The sequence below is a fragment of the Lissotriton vulgaris genome, chromosome 5 (assembly GCF_964263255.1).
Source record: "Lissotriton vulgaris chromosome 5, aLisVul1.2, whole genome shotgun sequence".
In the NCBI taxonomy this organism is placed as follows: Eukaryota; Metazoa; Chordata; class Amphibia; order Caudata; family Salamandridae; genus Lissotriton; species Lissotriton vulgaris.
Window position 1 is genome coordinate 859,431,737 of NC_141693.1, and position 18,235 is coordinate 859,449,971.

The window sequence follows — 18,235 nt, forward strand, 5'->3', positions numbered from 1 at the left end:
ACTAATGAACATTTGCAAAGGCTCTTCAACTGCGCTACAACATGTGGGTGCTTTTTAGGTCTCACCTAGGCAGCGCATGCGCTGCATGCGCTGTCTCTTCGAGACATGTGATATCTAGGATATGGCTTCAAAAAATGCCCATCTTTTTTAATGGTCCTCTTGCTGTCCTTAAGAAATGCTGGCTTTTCATTGTGAAAACAGTTAGTAGTCCCTCCTTTTTGAATGCTATATACTCCTGTGAGGACTGCCCCTGTTATATGTGTTCTTACTCTTCATGTTAGTTATACTTTGAGAGCACTCTTTTTCTGGATGGCCTGCCTCTGCTCACTTAGTTTTCTGTTTACTTGTGCATGAAACTTCGGGCTGCTTGCCGTCCCTTAATCTTCCCATGCCTCTCCTTCACCCCTCCCACAACACTGCTCACAGTCACCTTGCTATCCCATAAACTCGATGTGCTTCCTCCTCACCCCTCCCGAAACCTCTGGATTGGCCCTCAAGTCCACTGTATTATTTCAGTTATAATCAGAACTGTAGCTTTGGAAATAATTAGCGTTGGGCCTGCGAGACAAAGGGCATAGACTAGAATTCTGCTTAATGTGGCCATTCTGGGGTCCTGCTTCAGACCTGCAGCACACTTCAACCTAACAGCATGAATATCTGTCCACTTAACCGACTAACTGCCCGTTCTCCATCTTGGCCTCTCACAGACTTTTCTTGAACTTTGTAAGCTTTCACACTGCCCCAGCCTTCTGACCAATCAGCTGTGCCCCTTGATCCCCCCTCCCTGTTATGGACTTGACTCCTCAGCCAATCACACCTAGTCAAACACTGATGACATAATCTCCAAACCACCATCATGCCTTATTCTCGGCCGCAGAGCCATTGCTCCAAGTAGAATTGGAAGCACATTTACATCAGAATGTCATTGTGCAGTAAAATAAAAAAAAGCAGCACATCCACAATGCCTCCCCAAAACAAACATAGTGATCTATGGCTCCATATAAGAGTTAGCTATCATTCGATTACTTTGTTTGGTTACTTTTAAGTATACAACTTCTTTAGCAGTAGTATAACAATACCACCTATCACGAAATGGACATTCATAATGTGTGGCTAAAAAGTTCAGTGGACATCCTTAATATTTTCAGCAGTTGAAGGATGGCAGACTATGCATGCGATCAAATTCAGTCTGCTTCCTATGCATTATGGGTCACAACAATGCATGCGGTACACGTAAGCTTGCATAAAACTTTAGCAAGCTCAAAAAGTAAATACCCATATTTCTGTGAACAACAAAATTACTTAAAATATTGCAAGTGAAGATGACAGTACTGGAATAATACACATCAGCATTTCACACATCAATCATGTAAAAATTGATCGCCTTCTGCATTCGAAGACCCCGCCCCCCAAATGAACACGTGTAAAAATTATAAAGACCTTTGTATTTTACGATACCCCTTGCACAACACAATTTCTTTCAGTGTTAGCCAGTGCTCAATCTGATGTGTGGTGTTATCAGCTAAACCCCTGTGCACCATCAGCTGGTTCTGACACACAGAGAATCCGGAGGGACCACGTGACATCACCCATGGAATCCAGACAAATCATGTCATCAGCAGAAGAAAGAGACAACGTGATAGAAACCAGGTACAACAGTCCCTTTAAAGTTTGCCATTGGCCCTTGCTCTGCATCTTGAAGGATTTCACGCACTAGATTTCCAATTACATTCAGCACGCAAATGCAAGGATAGAGAATTTAGATGACAGAAGCAGGTTAGACCCATTCAAAAGCATCTTAAAGCAATTCAAAGGCAACACATTAAAATAACATACTTAAAGGTAATTTTAAAGGTCATTTTAGACATATTTTCATGGTTATTATTATTAATATTATTAATATGTAACCAAACAGCAAAACAAACAGTTTTCTTGGTGTTCTTGTTTACATGGAGACATTTGAACTGACTGAACAATATGTCAGGTTTCCATCTATGGCCCTTGTATGTCAAAGTTTCTGGCACTAAAAGATGGGTATCTTTTAATTTGTAACCATAGTCCAATGTTGTAGTTGTATTGTATTGTAATTGCATTTATATAGCGCTTACTACCCCTGACAAGGCGTCAAAGCGCTTTTTCGGCGAGTAGCACGCTACTCCGTGGCTCATAGAGGATTAGAGTTGAATTAGTATAGTGAAAAATGCAAGAACATCTTAAGTGGTGGATAGGTTAATCAGGTATTTGGATTTGGAATGATAGCAGAGAGGTACAGGAGGAAAAAGGTTTGTATTTATATAGTGCTTGTTACCCCTGATGGGGTGTTGGCGCATGCTATTCAGGAAGCCCATAAAGGATTAGAGGTGAATTAATATGGTGAAATATGAAGTAATTTCAGTGGTGGATATTAGTCAGTTATTTGGAGTGAGAAGGATAGCGGAGGGATAAAAGGGGAAGAAAGGTTTGCATTCATATAAAACTTGTTATCCCTGATGGGTGTTGAATCGCTTTTCTTGCGAGTAGCACGCCACTCCAGAACCCATAAAGGATTAGTGTTGAAAATTAGTATAGTAAAATATGAAGTAATTTGAGTAGTGGATATGTTATTCAGTTATTTGGGTAGAAAAGGGTAGGTGGCGGGATAGAAGAGGAAAAGAGGTTTGTATTTATAAAGCACTTGCTACCAGTGGTGGTGTTTTGAATCGCAAGTAGCACGCTACTCTGGAACCCATCAGGATTAGTGTTGAATTAGTATGGTGAAACATGAAATTAATTTTAGTGGTGGATATGTTAGTCAGTTATTTGGATTGAGAAGGGTTGGGGAGAGGTAGAAAAGGGAAAAGGTTTGCATTTATATAGCGCTTGTAACCCTTATGGGGTGTTGAGACGCTTTATTGGCAAGTAGCACGCTACTCTGGAACCCAATAAAGGATTAGTGGTGAATTAGTATAGTTCAATATGAAATTTGAGAAGTGAACATGTTAGTCTGTTAATTTTGATTGAAAAGGATAGTGGAGGTATAAAAGACTGAAGGATATTTTTTTTTTTTAGGACTTAGCCAGGAGGATTTTGGAGGAGTAAAAAGGAGTTTTGGAGGGGAGGAGTCAGAGGGAAGAGTCTAGAAAGGTTTGTTTTAGGGGATCGGTATAGTAAAAAGAGGTGTCAGATGATGCAAGGAGGGGTAGAGTAGGAGAGAGTCTAGAAAGGGTTATTTTGGGGATCATAGTTCTCCCCGACAACTGTTTATAATGTGTTTGAAATGGATGCAACCATTGGCAGGTATGCCCCAGATTAGCACGGCCGAGCTCAGATGTGTACTGAACGCGAATAAATGTTCAGGAAGATAAAATACAAACCATGCCTCTGAAATTATGAGGATCTGCTTGAAAGGGCAAGAAAGTGAAGAGTGGACAGACACTCTTGCTAAGCTCATGTGACCCCCACATCTAGTAGTTTCAAAAAGACAATTTGGAAGACCTTTTAGGGACTCACATTTTAGATCGCACAGTCCGAGCTTCGAAGGCATATCTTGCAGTGAACAGCAACGCTGATTTAAAGTTAAATTGTGTTCGAGAGGGTACACTAACTATATGCCCTAAAACTAACAGTGTTCCACATTTGTATTGAACAGAATTGAGTCCCTTTTTTGCTGGACATGTGTTCCCAAGGAATAATGGAATCCATCATAGTTATCACCTAGATGGTTGGCCCCAGTAATTTTTACCAGCGAGGAGAATTGAGATTTTCTCTTCAGCATTCATTGAAGAGGGTATGAACTATAATATTTGTGTCTGACTGAGGGACATCTAAGAATTAGATTGTATATTACCTTGTACATGGTGGGTGTCTAAATTCACCAGGCTTGATCCGGGCAGCAGATTTGGATGCGGGTCTCATATCTTTGCTTTCAGCTCACAAAGTTACCATTATTATCTTTTGTGTATTTAGTATATCCTAAAAGAATACCTTCACAGCGTTGTCCTGCAGTAACCTTCCAGCTAGCTCTGTGGTTAGTTCTCTACAATCATGCTAAATCACATTTCATGATACACTGTCTACAGGTGACATTCGAATGACGTACCATTTAGGGCCTATATGGCAGAACATCGTACGCAAAAATATTGACATGCACTATTATTGTCCCCAGACTACTGACAACCAGAGCATCGGTGTAGTATGCATAATGGTACGTATAGATGTACCATTCTTAGCTCCATATCTACTTACCAAGAAGGGATGCTTTTTGTCCAGGTAAATCATGTGTATGGAGTTAAGAACGAACAGGATGTTGGCAGCTATGTACTTACAAGGACCATCAGCAGGGCCGTAGTTGAGGAAGCAAAGACCTATGACCATAAGGACGAGAGTTCTCCAGGTAATCTTACGCAGAAGCTGGAGACGCGTCACTCCTCTCTTTAACATGGCGCTGAAAGCGAGCGCCACTGAAGTGCCAATCATGAAAACAAACCTGCACAGAGACATGGTCATGATCAGAAAGAGAGAAGGAGCCAGAGAGTCTACATCTCATTAAATTAGGTTTTATGCGAGATGTTTTAAATTCAACACTTTACAAAACCCTCCAGTAGCTTAAATTCGATGGGACCTCCAATTGCACATAAGCTAATTGTAGAATTTCATGAGCAATACTCACGCCAAGCCCAAGAGAACACCAAGTTCATGATATCCACTGGCAAACAGAGGTATCACACACATTAGGGATACACTGTTCTGCGTATATATGACAAAACCGTAGACATTTATTCACCAATCTTGCATCAGGTTCACACGCCTGCATTCTTTCAGTCTTATCTTATACACATTCTATGCAATAGTTATATTAGCATTCCCCAACCTTACATGTGTGTTTTTTAACATAATCTCAACAACAGGAGTTCTATTACTCTTAGTGGCGGCTCTTAAACGTTACATTAGTAAAGGTGCCCTGATGACTTCGCTAAATACCGGATCATCATTTAATATTTTTTGAGGGTGTCTGGCGTCTGAGGAGATCCTCTGTAAACCTCAGCAAAAATTTCTATGGGACTGTGGACATGTGACTTCTAAGATGTTAAAAAAGTCCAATTGAATATTATCATGAGAGAACAAAGTCTTTCTCTGGCGTACAGCTTTTTTATTTATCTAACCACATAGTTACAGCCCTAGTGGTAGCCAGAGTACCTAAAATCTCCTTTACTGCCTCATGGGTGTGTGGAGTGATGCAGAGCTTTAAAGGCCACCTAGGATCTATCCAAAGGCAAATTAGATGAATATATATCTCATTGAGGATCAGGAAATGTGCCTTTACCCGGAGTCATTAGATACTTCAGACTATGATATCATTTTGGAGTGTGAGGTTGCCTCAGACTGTCACATTGTCTCAAAGTGTGTGATCTGAGCTCAGAGAAAAAAACACTTATGGCCTGATTACGAGTTTGGCGGACGGGTTACTCCATCAAAACCATGACAGATATCCCATCCACCATATTACAAGTTCCATTATATTCAATGGAATATAATGGAACCAGTAATACTGCGGACGGGACATCCATCACATTTGTGATGATGTAACCTGTCCACCAAACTCATAATCAGGCTCCTAGTGAGGTGTAGTTGCTCTCTTATTACATGGTAGATGTTTGCTTGGAGGCATACGTGGTATCCAATTCAATCCCTGAGGTCAAGAATGGAAATATGAACTTCTTTCTTGATGGAGCATGAAGATTGTCTACCACAAGGGAGTAGCTTTCTGGATTCCCAGTGGATTTGGCTCAGGAGAAGCCCTCAGTTTTGACTGTTTCAACACAGAATGTGCCCTCGATAACGAAGGGTGCTAGTTCGCATAGTACTCTTCGGTGTTGAAGGGGTGCTTGACATGAAATGGTGCTTCAATGTCAAATAATGGACAAGGACTATGTTGCTGCATTTTCCTTCTTCAGAATAAAATCCATCAATTGAAAGGGGCAGGATCAAAGAAGTCCTCAGTAGGGCATCTTTATTTCTTGTGTGATTATTGGACAACCAAAGGAAGGATCAGCATGCTTGGAAGAAGATTTCAAGGCTGCAAGCCTGAGAGAGACTCTGCTACTGAGTGCTTTGTGGAATCTTGCCATATCTCATGAAGGCCGGTGCCTTCACAGGACATGATATTCCTTCTGGACGTTTTCTGATAATCATCCATGTTGCCTACTTCAGTGTGACATATCACACAAACAAGCGTGTGTGCGTGGTATATAATCATGAGAGAAAAAGGGCATATAATACAATAAAAAGCCATAACAAGAGGGGAAGGAGATGGGAGTGTCCCAACACAAAAAATAAACTTGAAGGAGAGTGAGACACATCTTACCCCAGCTCCCCTAGTAAACATTTTTTAATGGCATGAATATTTTGGCATCAGAAATACTACCTATGACTAAGGTGTGATGGAATCTTCTCCAGGCTCCGTGAGCATTCTGAGGGAGAAGAAATGTCAGGAAACTATGACAGCTCCTATTCTGCCTCAAGTACTGGACATCGATGTAGGGTTCACCTCAAAAATTGTAGGAAGCAATTGACTGCTGTGAACCCTTTCCTGAAAAGATATGTTGTTAATTGTTCATGTCTGATCCACTTTGACGCAATGTGTCCACTGCTTTGAATCTGGATTCTCACACTGAAGATATTTTTGTTATGAATGTTGACCATTCACTCATTTGAGCACAACATGCGAATCTGAGTTGATCAACAGAGTGCTAAAAAGTATCTTATCATTTGTCCTTTTAAGGCAATACGACTGGATTGAGAATTGCCCGATTGAAGGGTCACAGAGAAAAATTTCCCAACTGAAGTTTAGGTTCCAAGTACAATAAGGTTAAGCAATTGTAATACCCATTATGGGTTTTCACTCAAGAACCTTGAGGTTTAAGTCTGTCAGAGAGACGCTTTCCTCACTCGCAGTCAGCCATAGTCGGCAGTGGCCTCTACCACTTGTGACCAGATTTTCAGAATAAAAAACCGGGATGGCCATTGACATAAAACTATGGGGCATATTACCAAGCAATAGCGATAATTATCGCTATTGCTTGGTTAGAGACAAAAATTTACCGCTGCGCTGCGGCGATTTTTACCGCAAATAAACCTTGGTATTACCAAGGTTTATCGCAAATGCGATAAAAATCGCCGAATGCATGAATATCGCTGAAAAGTCAGCGATATTCATGCATTACCGAGCTAATGCTCTTAGCCATGTTATCCACCTCCCATTGGATAACATGGCTAAGAACTGCTCAGGGCAGGTGTTAGCTTTTGGAGATATTCGCGCTTAGCGCGAATATCTCCAAAAGTTTGTAATAGGAGATAGCGATGTTAGCGACTGTTTTCAGTTGCTAGCATCTTGGCACGCCCACTTTGCATATCATTAGTGATAAATATCACTGACATGCAAAGTGGGGCCCAAGATGGTCGCTATCTCCTACTAGCTGTCGCTAACTGGTGTTAGCGACAGCTAGGTAATAGGGAGATAATTTTATCTCCGCTTTCTTGGCTTTTAAAGCCAAAAAAGCTGAGATAAACCCCCTTGATAATATGCCCCTATGTTTTGGTCGAGCCCGGATCACAGTCACACAAGAGGACACAAAAAATATTTAATATCGCTCACTCTCTCTCTCTCTGTCAATTTTGTTATCAAGCTGGTCAGTGCACTGCCATCCACTTATCTGTGCATCGATGCAAATGTGGCATGCCAGAGGATTGAATGCGAGGATAAATAGGAGCGGTACAAGGGGGCACCCCTGTCAAGTCCTCCGGCGAAGCGGGAACTCAGCAGAAAGGACCCCATTAACTCAGACCCGTGCCACTGGTGAGGTGTAGAGCAACAGTACATCATACAAAAATTTGGGACCGAACCTTATGAGCCGGTGGCACAAAGTTAATGCGTGCCCATGCCGGACCCTGTTAACGCATTTCCAGTTTTTGCCCTGCGCATTAAGCATCTGTTTGTAGGTGTTAATATAAAAATAGTTGAGGAAAAGAGACAACAGGTAATTGACACCATTTAATGGCAGGGCACGTAAGCTATCTTATATGTAAAGAAGATGACAGGATTTCTTTAATTTACAAATCTTTAAACACACTTTGATGAAGGAAAGCAGGACCCTGAGAGCACAGGGCCTAGAGCATAATGTCCCCTCAGGTCTATGCCTCTCTCCCCGCTAGCGATGGCCTTGCACCAGCTTGCTGTAACTGTCATGCCTATCTATGGTTTACAAGGCCAATTAAATTATAATACAAATTTTAGCTGAAAACTGTTTATTCAGGTCGCTTACGTCGAAATGTACAGCAAATCCATAAGAACCCAAAAATACAAAGCAGACATACCTAAGCTCCCATAATCATAAGCACATCATAACTTTTATTTATCATGTTTATTCGTTTTTCAATCTTAATAGTTGGGTACATTGGATTTCACATAGTTATACAATATTGTCCAACATTTCAGATGTCCCAGCTGTAATAGTCTACTCATCAAATCCCCCTCCCTACATCCACTTATGCTAAACTCAGATATTAACAGAAAACAATTGGACGATAGTTATTTAGTAAGAACAAAACAGTATAACAAGTCAGATATAATGAATTTCCTGGTAGGAGTACAGGGTGAACCAGGGCTTTCTGTATTATGTCTTAAGGTCATTGTTCAGCGCCCAGCGCTGGCTGTGGGGGCTATTTGTGAAACACACCACAACTTGTCTATTTTACAAGGAGCAAAGGTGTTAAATTCTGATTGCACCTCACTTGTTACCTCTGCTCACAGCCAGCTGAAGCAATATCTCACTGATAGGTTTACAGCATCCCAATTCCCACCCTGCCCTTTTTATTTTCTTTCACATAATTGGCCATTATCTAAAAATACTCAAAGGGTGACTTTCTGCACAAGTGAGATCGACAATTGAGATAAACGATTTATGGCAACATTTTGCAAGTCCACGCAGCTAATACTGTTTCTGAGACAGAGAATCCTTGTTTTAAACAATTAACTCTCCTTTCTCAGCCGTAAAGCACAAGTGATCAATAATTCGATTGCACTGGCTTTGGGGAAAGAGCTTAAGATTGCCAGTAATGTAGGTAAATTGTTAATTTTCAGAGAGGAATAAAAGATGTTTATTGAGAAACTGGGGTACGATAATTGCCCAGTATAGCCTGATTTAATATCCAAGATTACTAATTCTAAATACACCAACATGCCATTTTCTTCAAGGAGTCTGACAAACAGAGCCATGCACTTTCCATACATCATTTTTAATCAGGTAGCGCATTTGTCCTCAAAGAAACACAAGTCTCAACATTCACTTTTATCTGTTTAAATCACAGGCATTATTTTATCTGTTTATCTGTTTAAATCACAGGCATTATTTAGGGTTTGGGGGCGGGGCTAACCATCACAAATGTTTTGCAGTCCCTGTGATTTAAAAGTAGGAATGGCTTTGCGTCTGTGTGCATCCCTTAGCTGCAGCCCAGGGTTTTCATTATATTCTGTTTTACAAGGATAAAGTTACATTTATGGTGCATCCATTACTCCTAGTCCATATGCTCACAACCATTATCAGCGAGTGCACAGTACCTAATTTGTAAAAAAAAAATAATTGCCAGGGCTTGCGTCAAGAGGCCACTGCAGTTTGCACAACCTACAGCCCCTGACATCACTGCCAATGACAGTATCAACACAACTAACCACCACACTCTTCGAAGTGGGACAATTCAGACTATTCCTGGCCCTCAAAGTTATAAGAGTGGTTTAGGGGGGCAGGTGTTTGTCATTTTTAAAATATATTGATTTCAATAAACAACTGTTGTTGTGCTTAGCAGACAGCACCACCACCATGTGACAGACATACGTGCCAGTGTTGACAATTAAGTGCCAAGCACCGGAACCCCTTGGCTCAAATTAAGCTCTGTGTGTGTGTATACCATGCACCCTAGTGGCAGGGCAAAAACTGTCTCTAAAGCAGTACATGTTTCACATGCCCAGGACTCATGCTCTTGTCGTATGTGGCCACGATGCCCTACCCAGCATGGATGCATATCCTCATGAGTATCCTTTCCTAAACAAACACTGGCAAAGTCAATAGGTCTGGTACTGGATACCAGCCTTTTGGCTTTATCAAAGCTGGTTTTGTCATTGTTTTTTGAAAACATTTATGTTGGGGCAGATGCCAGGCCTTTGCTATTAAAAAAAAAGAAATATTGGGAAAAGGAAACAAATTTTGTTTGTCTTAAAAAGCACTGGCACTGACCGGAGCTACTATGTGTGTGGATGTGCTCCTTGTGAAAGAGCAGAATGCCATCACTCACAGTGAAGTTAGCCACTGGCCGGAGTGGGCTGATCCTCATGCACCATACTGTATGCGTTAGTGGGAAAAATGGGAATGAAACAAGAGACCAATGGATGAAAAGATCTGGTTGAAAGCACCTACTTATCATTTTAGCACAATCAAAAGGTTTTGGCAACCCAAAGACCTAAAAAGGAAATTGTTGAAATTATCTTTTGGGCTTCTAGCTGAGCTGAGAGGTGGGCGACAGGGTGTTGATCATGGGTGGTGGCCAATGGACAGGAGCTAACAGAGTCAAAAGAACGTTATTGTTATCCTGCGTCCCACCTCTCTTCGATTCTTAACCTGGACATAAATTCCACCAGATAGTATATGGCAAGTGTGGAGATAAAGGCAGCATCTGACTGTGAAATTGATGCTATACATATTCTATTGCTGAAATTACATGTAAGCAAAAAGGTTTACAAACATTGTCTGAGCACATCTTGCCAGTACTCCCATTGCTCTACCCTGGGCATGGCAGTTGTTCCCCCAGAAATAGTATGAAGACAAAGAGAGTGAGTAGAGATTAAAAAACACAGGAACATAAAACAAAAGAAGTACAAAGGTCACTAGGGTGCTGAGGGTGCAATCCATTATGTTTTATCCTGGGAGTAAGATTAAAGCTCTCATCATGTCTTCTCAGCATAGGACACTGAAAGCGTGATACTTGATTAGAACTTGTCGGGTAATAACTGCTACATGTTAGAAAGAACATAGCAGGTCCTGAGTAAGGTCTAAATAAAACCAAAAATCCATCCTATTAACACCATTACAGTCAGTCTTCTCTGCCTCCGAAGAGGCAGAAACATAACATAGAGACAGGAGCATGTCTTTATTGTCGTGAAACTCAGATTAAAAGGGCAAATGATCAGGGGTGGGTGGATCTTGCGGAATTTGTCTTCTTGCAGTTCCATGGAGTTACATAAAAACTCAGTGAGATTCAGCAGAATTAAGCCAACGGGTGGAAAATATGCAGCTCGTGCTGCAATTTAGAGCTGGTCGCGCGAGCAGCAATGAAAATCAGCACAAATGGCACCAAGCATTGTGCAAGAGCGTGTGGTAGTTCGAGTGGCTTTTTTCTCCTGCTCAAGTAGAAAGTTGACTCAAACTCCTGCTCAAGTAGAAAGTTGACTCAAACGGCAGCAAATCTACTCGAACTGCATCACTCTGGCCGCAACCGCTCGCGACCAACAGAGTTAGAAAGTCGCATTTTCTAGAGCCTAGCCAGAAGGAAAATCCCACCAAATGACAATTTGCTGAATTTAGCCCGAACTCCACATTAAAGAGTAATACAGAGTGATCTAGATTCCACCAATTCCATGGTAGGAAACAAACATTCCGCCCAACCCAACACTAGATGAGAATAATTAAAAGTTTCTTATCCCCCTTTGTGACATACCTGCAATTAGCAATTAGAAAGTCTGTCTTCCATTTTACCTGTTTAACATCACTGGAGACCATGGTCTAAAAATGCACATGACTCAAGAGGGGAAGAACAACATTTTACTTGGATGTCTCAGGGATGTGTCAGATGTGGTCTCCAAACAGAAGTGTACAAGTTTTTTTTAGTGTAGACATAGGCTCCAACTACAACCAAATGAATGTCATCTAAATGTCAGAACTGGCCATCTGTTTAACAAATAATAAAACATTATCTATGGTGCACAGCAGTGAGGCCACTTCTACTACAACGTACAGCCATCTGTTCAATAAATAAATAAAACATTATCTAAAGAGCACAACAGAGAGGCCGCTTTTACCCAAGTGTACAGTGACAGAACCTACACAATATAAGGGCTCAAGTTAGCTAGTTTTTCAAATTTCCAGAGACAAACAAGAGTGAATTAAAGTAAATTCTGCAGGAACCAGGGCTTCAAATAGCAGCTATAGGCACAAATAGGTGGATAACTAGACCTTTAAAGCAAACAGACAGCGCCACCATGTGACAGACTGTCAAAAGGGCCAGTGTTGACAATTAAGTGCTGGTGCTAAGCACTGAAAACCCCTGGCTCAAATTAAGCACTGCTTGTGTGTTCCATGCACCTTAGTGGCGGGACAAAAACTGTTTCTAAAGTAGTAGATGTTGACATCCCCAGGACCCATGTTCTTGCCTACCCAACATGGACGCATAACCTCATGAGTACCCATGCCCTTTCCTTTTGACAGGTAGTGATAGCTATTGTTCCTCCAGTAGGTCTGAAAATCATAGTTGGCCTGGATGCTAGAGGACCACTAGAAGAGATGTGCATGATTTCTTCCACTGCTGCTTGTGCATGTGATGTATAAATGCATTTGAGGTGGAACAAATCTTTAAAGAAAAGAGAGGCTTCTTCAGCCATTTTGCTTTGAAAAACTGCAATTTCCCTTATGGGGAACACACGTGTGACCCCATGATATGGGAATACGTTCCATTTGGGAGGAGCACCATAGGTTATGCTGCCTCGCTAATTGGCTCGCGCGATCTGGATTTCTAAAATAACTTTCTCACAAGGAGATCTGATTGTCCTTTGCCCTCTTCCACAGATTTATGGAGATAAATATTCCTGGAGCTCCCACTGAGTACAGATTGAAAGCAAATCATGAAATATCTGGCTTCCTGGATTCGGGTCTGGCTATGTTTTTATGTGCCACTGACAATCTAAAAATCTTTAATTTGCGCAGGTCCCACAAGTTCTTTCTCTTTCTACACTCCCTTATACTTTGCTCCCTAGAACCTGAATGCCATCATTGGGTAGCAGCACACTTTAAAAATGCCATTCATTCATTCATTTAAAGCTGATGTGATCGTGCCTGTATTTAGGGAACCAGAATCACACACTGAAGAATTTGTAGCGATTAAGCTCTCTTGGCCTGAGAAGAGCAAAGGAACCCCCTTCCCTCCCTCAAGGAGACTGAGTTCATGGAACCATCCCAGAAGGTTTCTTTCATTGATATGTGACAGAACTAGCATGTGGTTAGGCCACACTCTCTGGCCATCACAACGACAGTACAGTACAAAATGTGAGGAGGTCATAGCTGGCGACATCCTATCTCCAAGCGCAGGCAAGTTCTGATCCAACTTGAGTCATGTCCAGATAATTTTAGCTACCTCATTATTGATACAAGGCTGAGACGGTATCAAGAATTTAAAAGTAATTTTTATGAAAGAGACAAGGCCACCCTTCGACTATTCTAACTTAACATCCGTGGCTTGAGGATGAGAACAACCTCCCATTCTCCCCGCCGTAACATTTTGTTGGGATGTCCTCCTGGAATGTCCACACCCAGCCGCCTTAAGGGATGATCATGCGCGGTCTATACCAGTTTTGGCTTCTGCCACTAAGGCTGTCTGGCCAGCTTAGAGGTTGACCGCATTGGACTTGCAATCGAAGCGTGTCTGGCCTCATCGCTCAAGCCTTCCTGACATAAGTAAGCAATATTTTAATCTGTCGGAGGCCTCCCTCCAGTGCACAACTGGACGTTAATGGGCTGCAAAGTGGCCAATAATTTTCTTACTGGCCTCCTCAATCAGATTAGATCATATTATTGACCAGTGCTGTTTGTTTTATAACCACAATCGCATTGTGGATGATCACAGCTTGCAAGCTGCACTTTTGTAAGTGCCCATTAAGGTGAAAGGATGACAGTTCTGCTGATTTAGCTTTTTTCATCCATCATATTCGTTTTCTTTCTGCCTGTGCTGGCTCGCCCCCTATTTCCCCACCCGGGGTTGAGGGTGGCGTTCCCTCACACCATCCGGGAACCTAAAGGGTCAGTTTGAAAGAGAGCTTTCAGGAAATGTGGTCTAGTGGTTTACTGTGGAGCCAGAAGGCATGTTATTTTACACTTGCATCAACTCTTGCAAAAGTGTGTTTTTCTAGGCAAATCAATCTAGCTGGGCATGCTTCATTTCCAATGCCTGCTGGAACTAGAAGGGCCAGATGTAGGACCATTCTGTTTTGTAACTCACGAAACGGAAGGTACTAATGTGTCTTAGACACATTTAGCGATTCCCTATGGGGTCACAAATGACCTCCCTCCTCAATATTCATGAGGCAGGTCACAATTTGCGACCCATTGGGAATGGGCAAGAACACAGGGATGGTGGCCTGCTGGGGACAGCAGACCACCACGTCTGTGTTTGCTTTTTAAATAAAGCAACTCCCCCCCCAAATGCAGCCTGTTTTCCTTAAAGGAAAACAGATGCTTTCAAAATAAAAAAATAAAAAAATGTTCTTTGAATTTTTTAATAATAGGCAGTAGTCCGTGGGAACACTGCCTCCTCCTAAAAAATATTTTCGCAAACTTTCACAATGGGGAACCCTTCCCGTGTGCGACTGGCTTCCACCTACTTCAAGTAGGTGGTAACTGCAATTGTTTTGCGATCGCAAAACAATCGTACACACCAGTGCAACTTGCGATTAGGAAGGGACGCCCTTGGCAAGCCCCTTCCTAATAGTGACTTGCAAACCCTATTTTGTGAGTCATTAGTAGGTTACCATCTCGCAAAATAGGGTTTATACATACTACAACCCTTTTTAGTGGTCGCAAATGGCCCGATTTTCCATTTGCGACCACTAACAATGGGCGTACATCAGGCCCGACGTGTTTACAAAAAGACAGATCTGTAATGTTAAGCGCTGTACAAAAAAGGGGTTGTGGACGTTTAAGATAGACAATGCCTTAAACGATGCTTACTTCTAGAGGAAGCGGATTGAGTTTGAGTTTGAGTTTAAAAAGTTTTCTAAAGCGCTCATACACCCAGCGGTTTCTTGGCGCTACCTGGCTACTGCTACTCAGGGGGCAGGAAGGTTGGGGAGTCTGACCATTTTAAGATGGGAAGGATTGGGTGAAGAGGAAGGTCTTGAGGCCTTTACGGAACAGAGGGTACTGGGTGCACGTTCTCAAGGAGGTTGGGAGGGAGTTCCATAAGGTTGGGCCAGTGGTCGAGAACTTGGAGCCCCCCCACTTCTTCCGTTTGAAACGGGGGACCACAAGGAGATGGTGGGAAGAGGATCGGAGATTTCTCGGAGGAGTGTAGTTTTGAATGGCTGAGTTGATGAAAAAAGGGGCAGCGCCTGTCCGGGCTTTAAAGATGGTACAGCCCAGCTGCTAACTCAGCCTTTAGTGGGTACCTAAGGGCACGAATCAGGAAATGTGTTGGGCAGTATTTAAAGGAGCTATTCAGTGATGAAAAAATAACTGCTTTTTTATCCAGTCTCGCATCATTAACAATAGCCACCAATATTCATTATGGAATGATGCTTTGGTGATGCATTGAGACATATTGTGACACCATTCACAGGGTCGCCCCTTTAAAAGTCCATAAAACCAGTGATGGACTTATCTATTGTGAAATCTGGACAACACTTAACAGACTGTGCCCACGGAAGGTTTGGTGGCACCTTCACAGAGTCAGCCACATCTCAGCCTTAAAGGGGCCATCGATGATGACGTCACAAAAGGTCTCATAACCCCATCTGACATCATGAAAGCAGGACAGTTATAAAATGGCCATTGTTGGTGATTGTTAGGGAGGCAGGAGTGGGCAGGGACACTATTTTTTTCTCTATGTTGGTTGCACCCTTTAAGGCCTAACAAAGAAGCTATAATCCGAAGAAGAGAGAACAAACAAGTTTACATTTTTTTAAACTTATTTATGATTAGCCTTTCGAAGTGGTTGAAAGGGCCACGAGCCAGAACCTCACTCACAGTAATTGCTGTAATGTTTCCTCGATTTGATTTCATTTTTCATTGCCATTTGGAAATAGCATTAGCATAGATCTGCATGCAGCGGGAACGATAGGAAGAACGCCATCTTCGCACTAAGTCCATTGCAAAATTAAAAACTTCAGCCAGCGTTGGAAAGTGGCTAGGTTGTGACTATGCAATCCCATAAATGCATTCTGAGTTGAACATATGGTTATTTATTCGAAGTTTTCTTTAGATCCAGCCAAGGCTCGAGCAGAGGAACATAAATACTGGGCTGAACCACGAGAATCCCTTGAGTAATGAGGAATTACTGGGGCGCTGGTATCTTGGGATTCAATTCCTCCAGTACTTCACCGTTCACTCGAGGGGAAAAATATCAGGTTGGTGACAGCCTTGTGAACTTCATAATTGGTGATGTTCCTGCAACCCTGTTTCCTGCCCCATCGGATATTATGAGCGTCTCATAAGGCGGGCCTACATCTTTGTGGAGAAGTGTGGCTCACTGGTTGGAGCAGGCAGACCCTGAAGCAGAGGTCAGACCCGGGACCAGGGTTCCATTCCCGACGCGGCAGGGTCTTGAGCTCAAATGCCCATGGACTCGATAATTCTCGCTTCGGTGCCTGACCTAATCATGGGTTCACACTCTGCAACTCTGGGCATTAAGCTTGCTTAATCTCCACAACGGCCCCCCGCGGCGGGATGCCTGGCTTTCACCTTGGGGATGCCCTGTAGGGGCTATCTCACAGGGAAAAGCCAGGACGGGTTCCCAAGACAAGCGCGGAGATACCCCTTCGGGGGTCGATTCAGGCGCTATATAAGAAACATAATAATAATAATAATCTTAAAGAAAGAGACATGTACAGTCAATTTCAGTGGCACAACTAAGGCACTTGAAGCAGTGCTGTCTTAACACATGGGCAATCTGGGCAGTTGCCCGATGGCCCCTCAAGCATAGGGCCCCCATGCAGACCGGAACTTCACACTAATTTGCATTAAACATTTATATTCCTTTGAGTGGTTGTATAGGTAGGGCCCAGTGCAATGCTTTGCCCGGTGGCCTATAAGGCATTCAAGATGGCCCTGACTTGAGAGCGAGGCTTACAAAACATGTTACATTGCAGCAAAAAAAGAGGGTGCCTGGAGGGCCCAGCCAGGGGATCATCCTGAAGAAGGAAGCCAGATGGGAAGCAAGTTCTAAACTCTCAGAGTGAACTCTTGCAAGGACTGTGCAAACGTGAAGCATTTCTTAAAACCTGTGTCTCCAGATGAAGAGTCGCTGAACTCTAGATGGGACTTCTGCACTGGAAAGTATGGAGAGCCATTTTCTACATACACGAGGCATCTATGGTTACGCAACAAACTTTAGTAAGAACAAGGGTGGCAAAGAGATGGCTACCAGAATTTATATGGGCTGCAACATGTAGGGTAGTCCAAGAGTGGTAATATGTGATTTAAGAATAGTAGCACTGAGGACATCTGAGTTTTCTTACCTTGAGAGAACTGTGGACTGAACTACTGGTTTGAGATCATGTTTAGGGATAGAATAATGCCTAATTCTGAGTAATTTTGCCATACTTTGACATAATTTCACATAATCACAATCCTTGAATTTCACACACCCCTGTAAGATACCTTGTACAGTTTTGTTGTTTTGGGAGGTGCATAGCGTGGAGTCATGAAGATGCAGAGCTCAACGTGTGACTGCCATTGGGTCTGGACTGTATTTTTGAATGGCATCCATGGTATGTATGTATACTATTATCTTCCAATAGTGTGAAGCAACAGACAATAAAAATCCAAGAGAAATTATTGGCAGGCATCTGTCTATCAGACTCCAAGCCCCTTCTTTCAATATTCCCGTTTTGGAGAGAAGAGTATCTCTTCTTTCCCGCTTGATCAATTGCACATTGACAACAGACCAGTTGGATTCAGAACTAGGGAGATGGGAACATGAGACTGAAGCTACAAGGAAACTTCATCGGCTTGCAGCGGTGAGTCAAACTTGAGTGCCAAGAATCTTAAACATCTTCACAATCCAGGGCCACATGCCCAGTGGAAAAGGTTTCCCTCTATCACCCAGGCTAAGGTTGGCTTACTCTTTCCTCTTTATGTTCCCATCTTTCTCATAGCATCCACCGATGGCTGATACGGGGGGTGGGGGGGGGGTGGGTGAAGACAGTTGGATGGAAGTGAGGTGT

At 42.5% G+C, this 18,235-nt stretch overlaps 1 protein-coding gene across 1 annotated transcript in view; it reads right to left on the minus strand.

The window, feature by feature from the left end:
• Nucleotides 1-18,235, minus strand: part of LOC147711708 (heparan-alpha-glucosaminide N-acetyltransferase-like) — a 1,547,073-nt gene that overhangs the window by 609,774 nt on the left and 919,064 nt on the right. Inside the window, exon 10 of the mRNA XM_086920225.1 lies at nucleotides 4,305-4,465. Coding sequence (XP_086776351.1) covers nucleotides 4,305-4,465 — 161 coding nt within the window. The remainder of the gene's footprint in view (nucleotides 1-4,304; nucleotides 4,466-18,235) is intronic.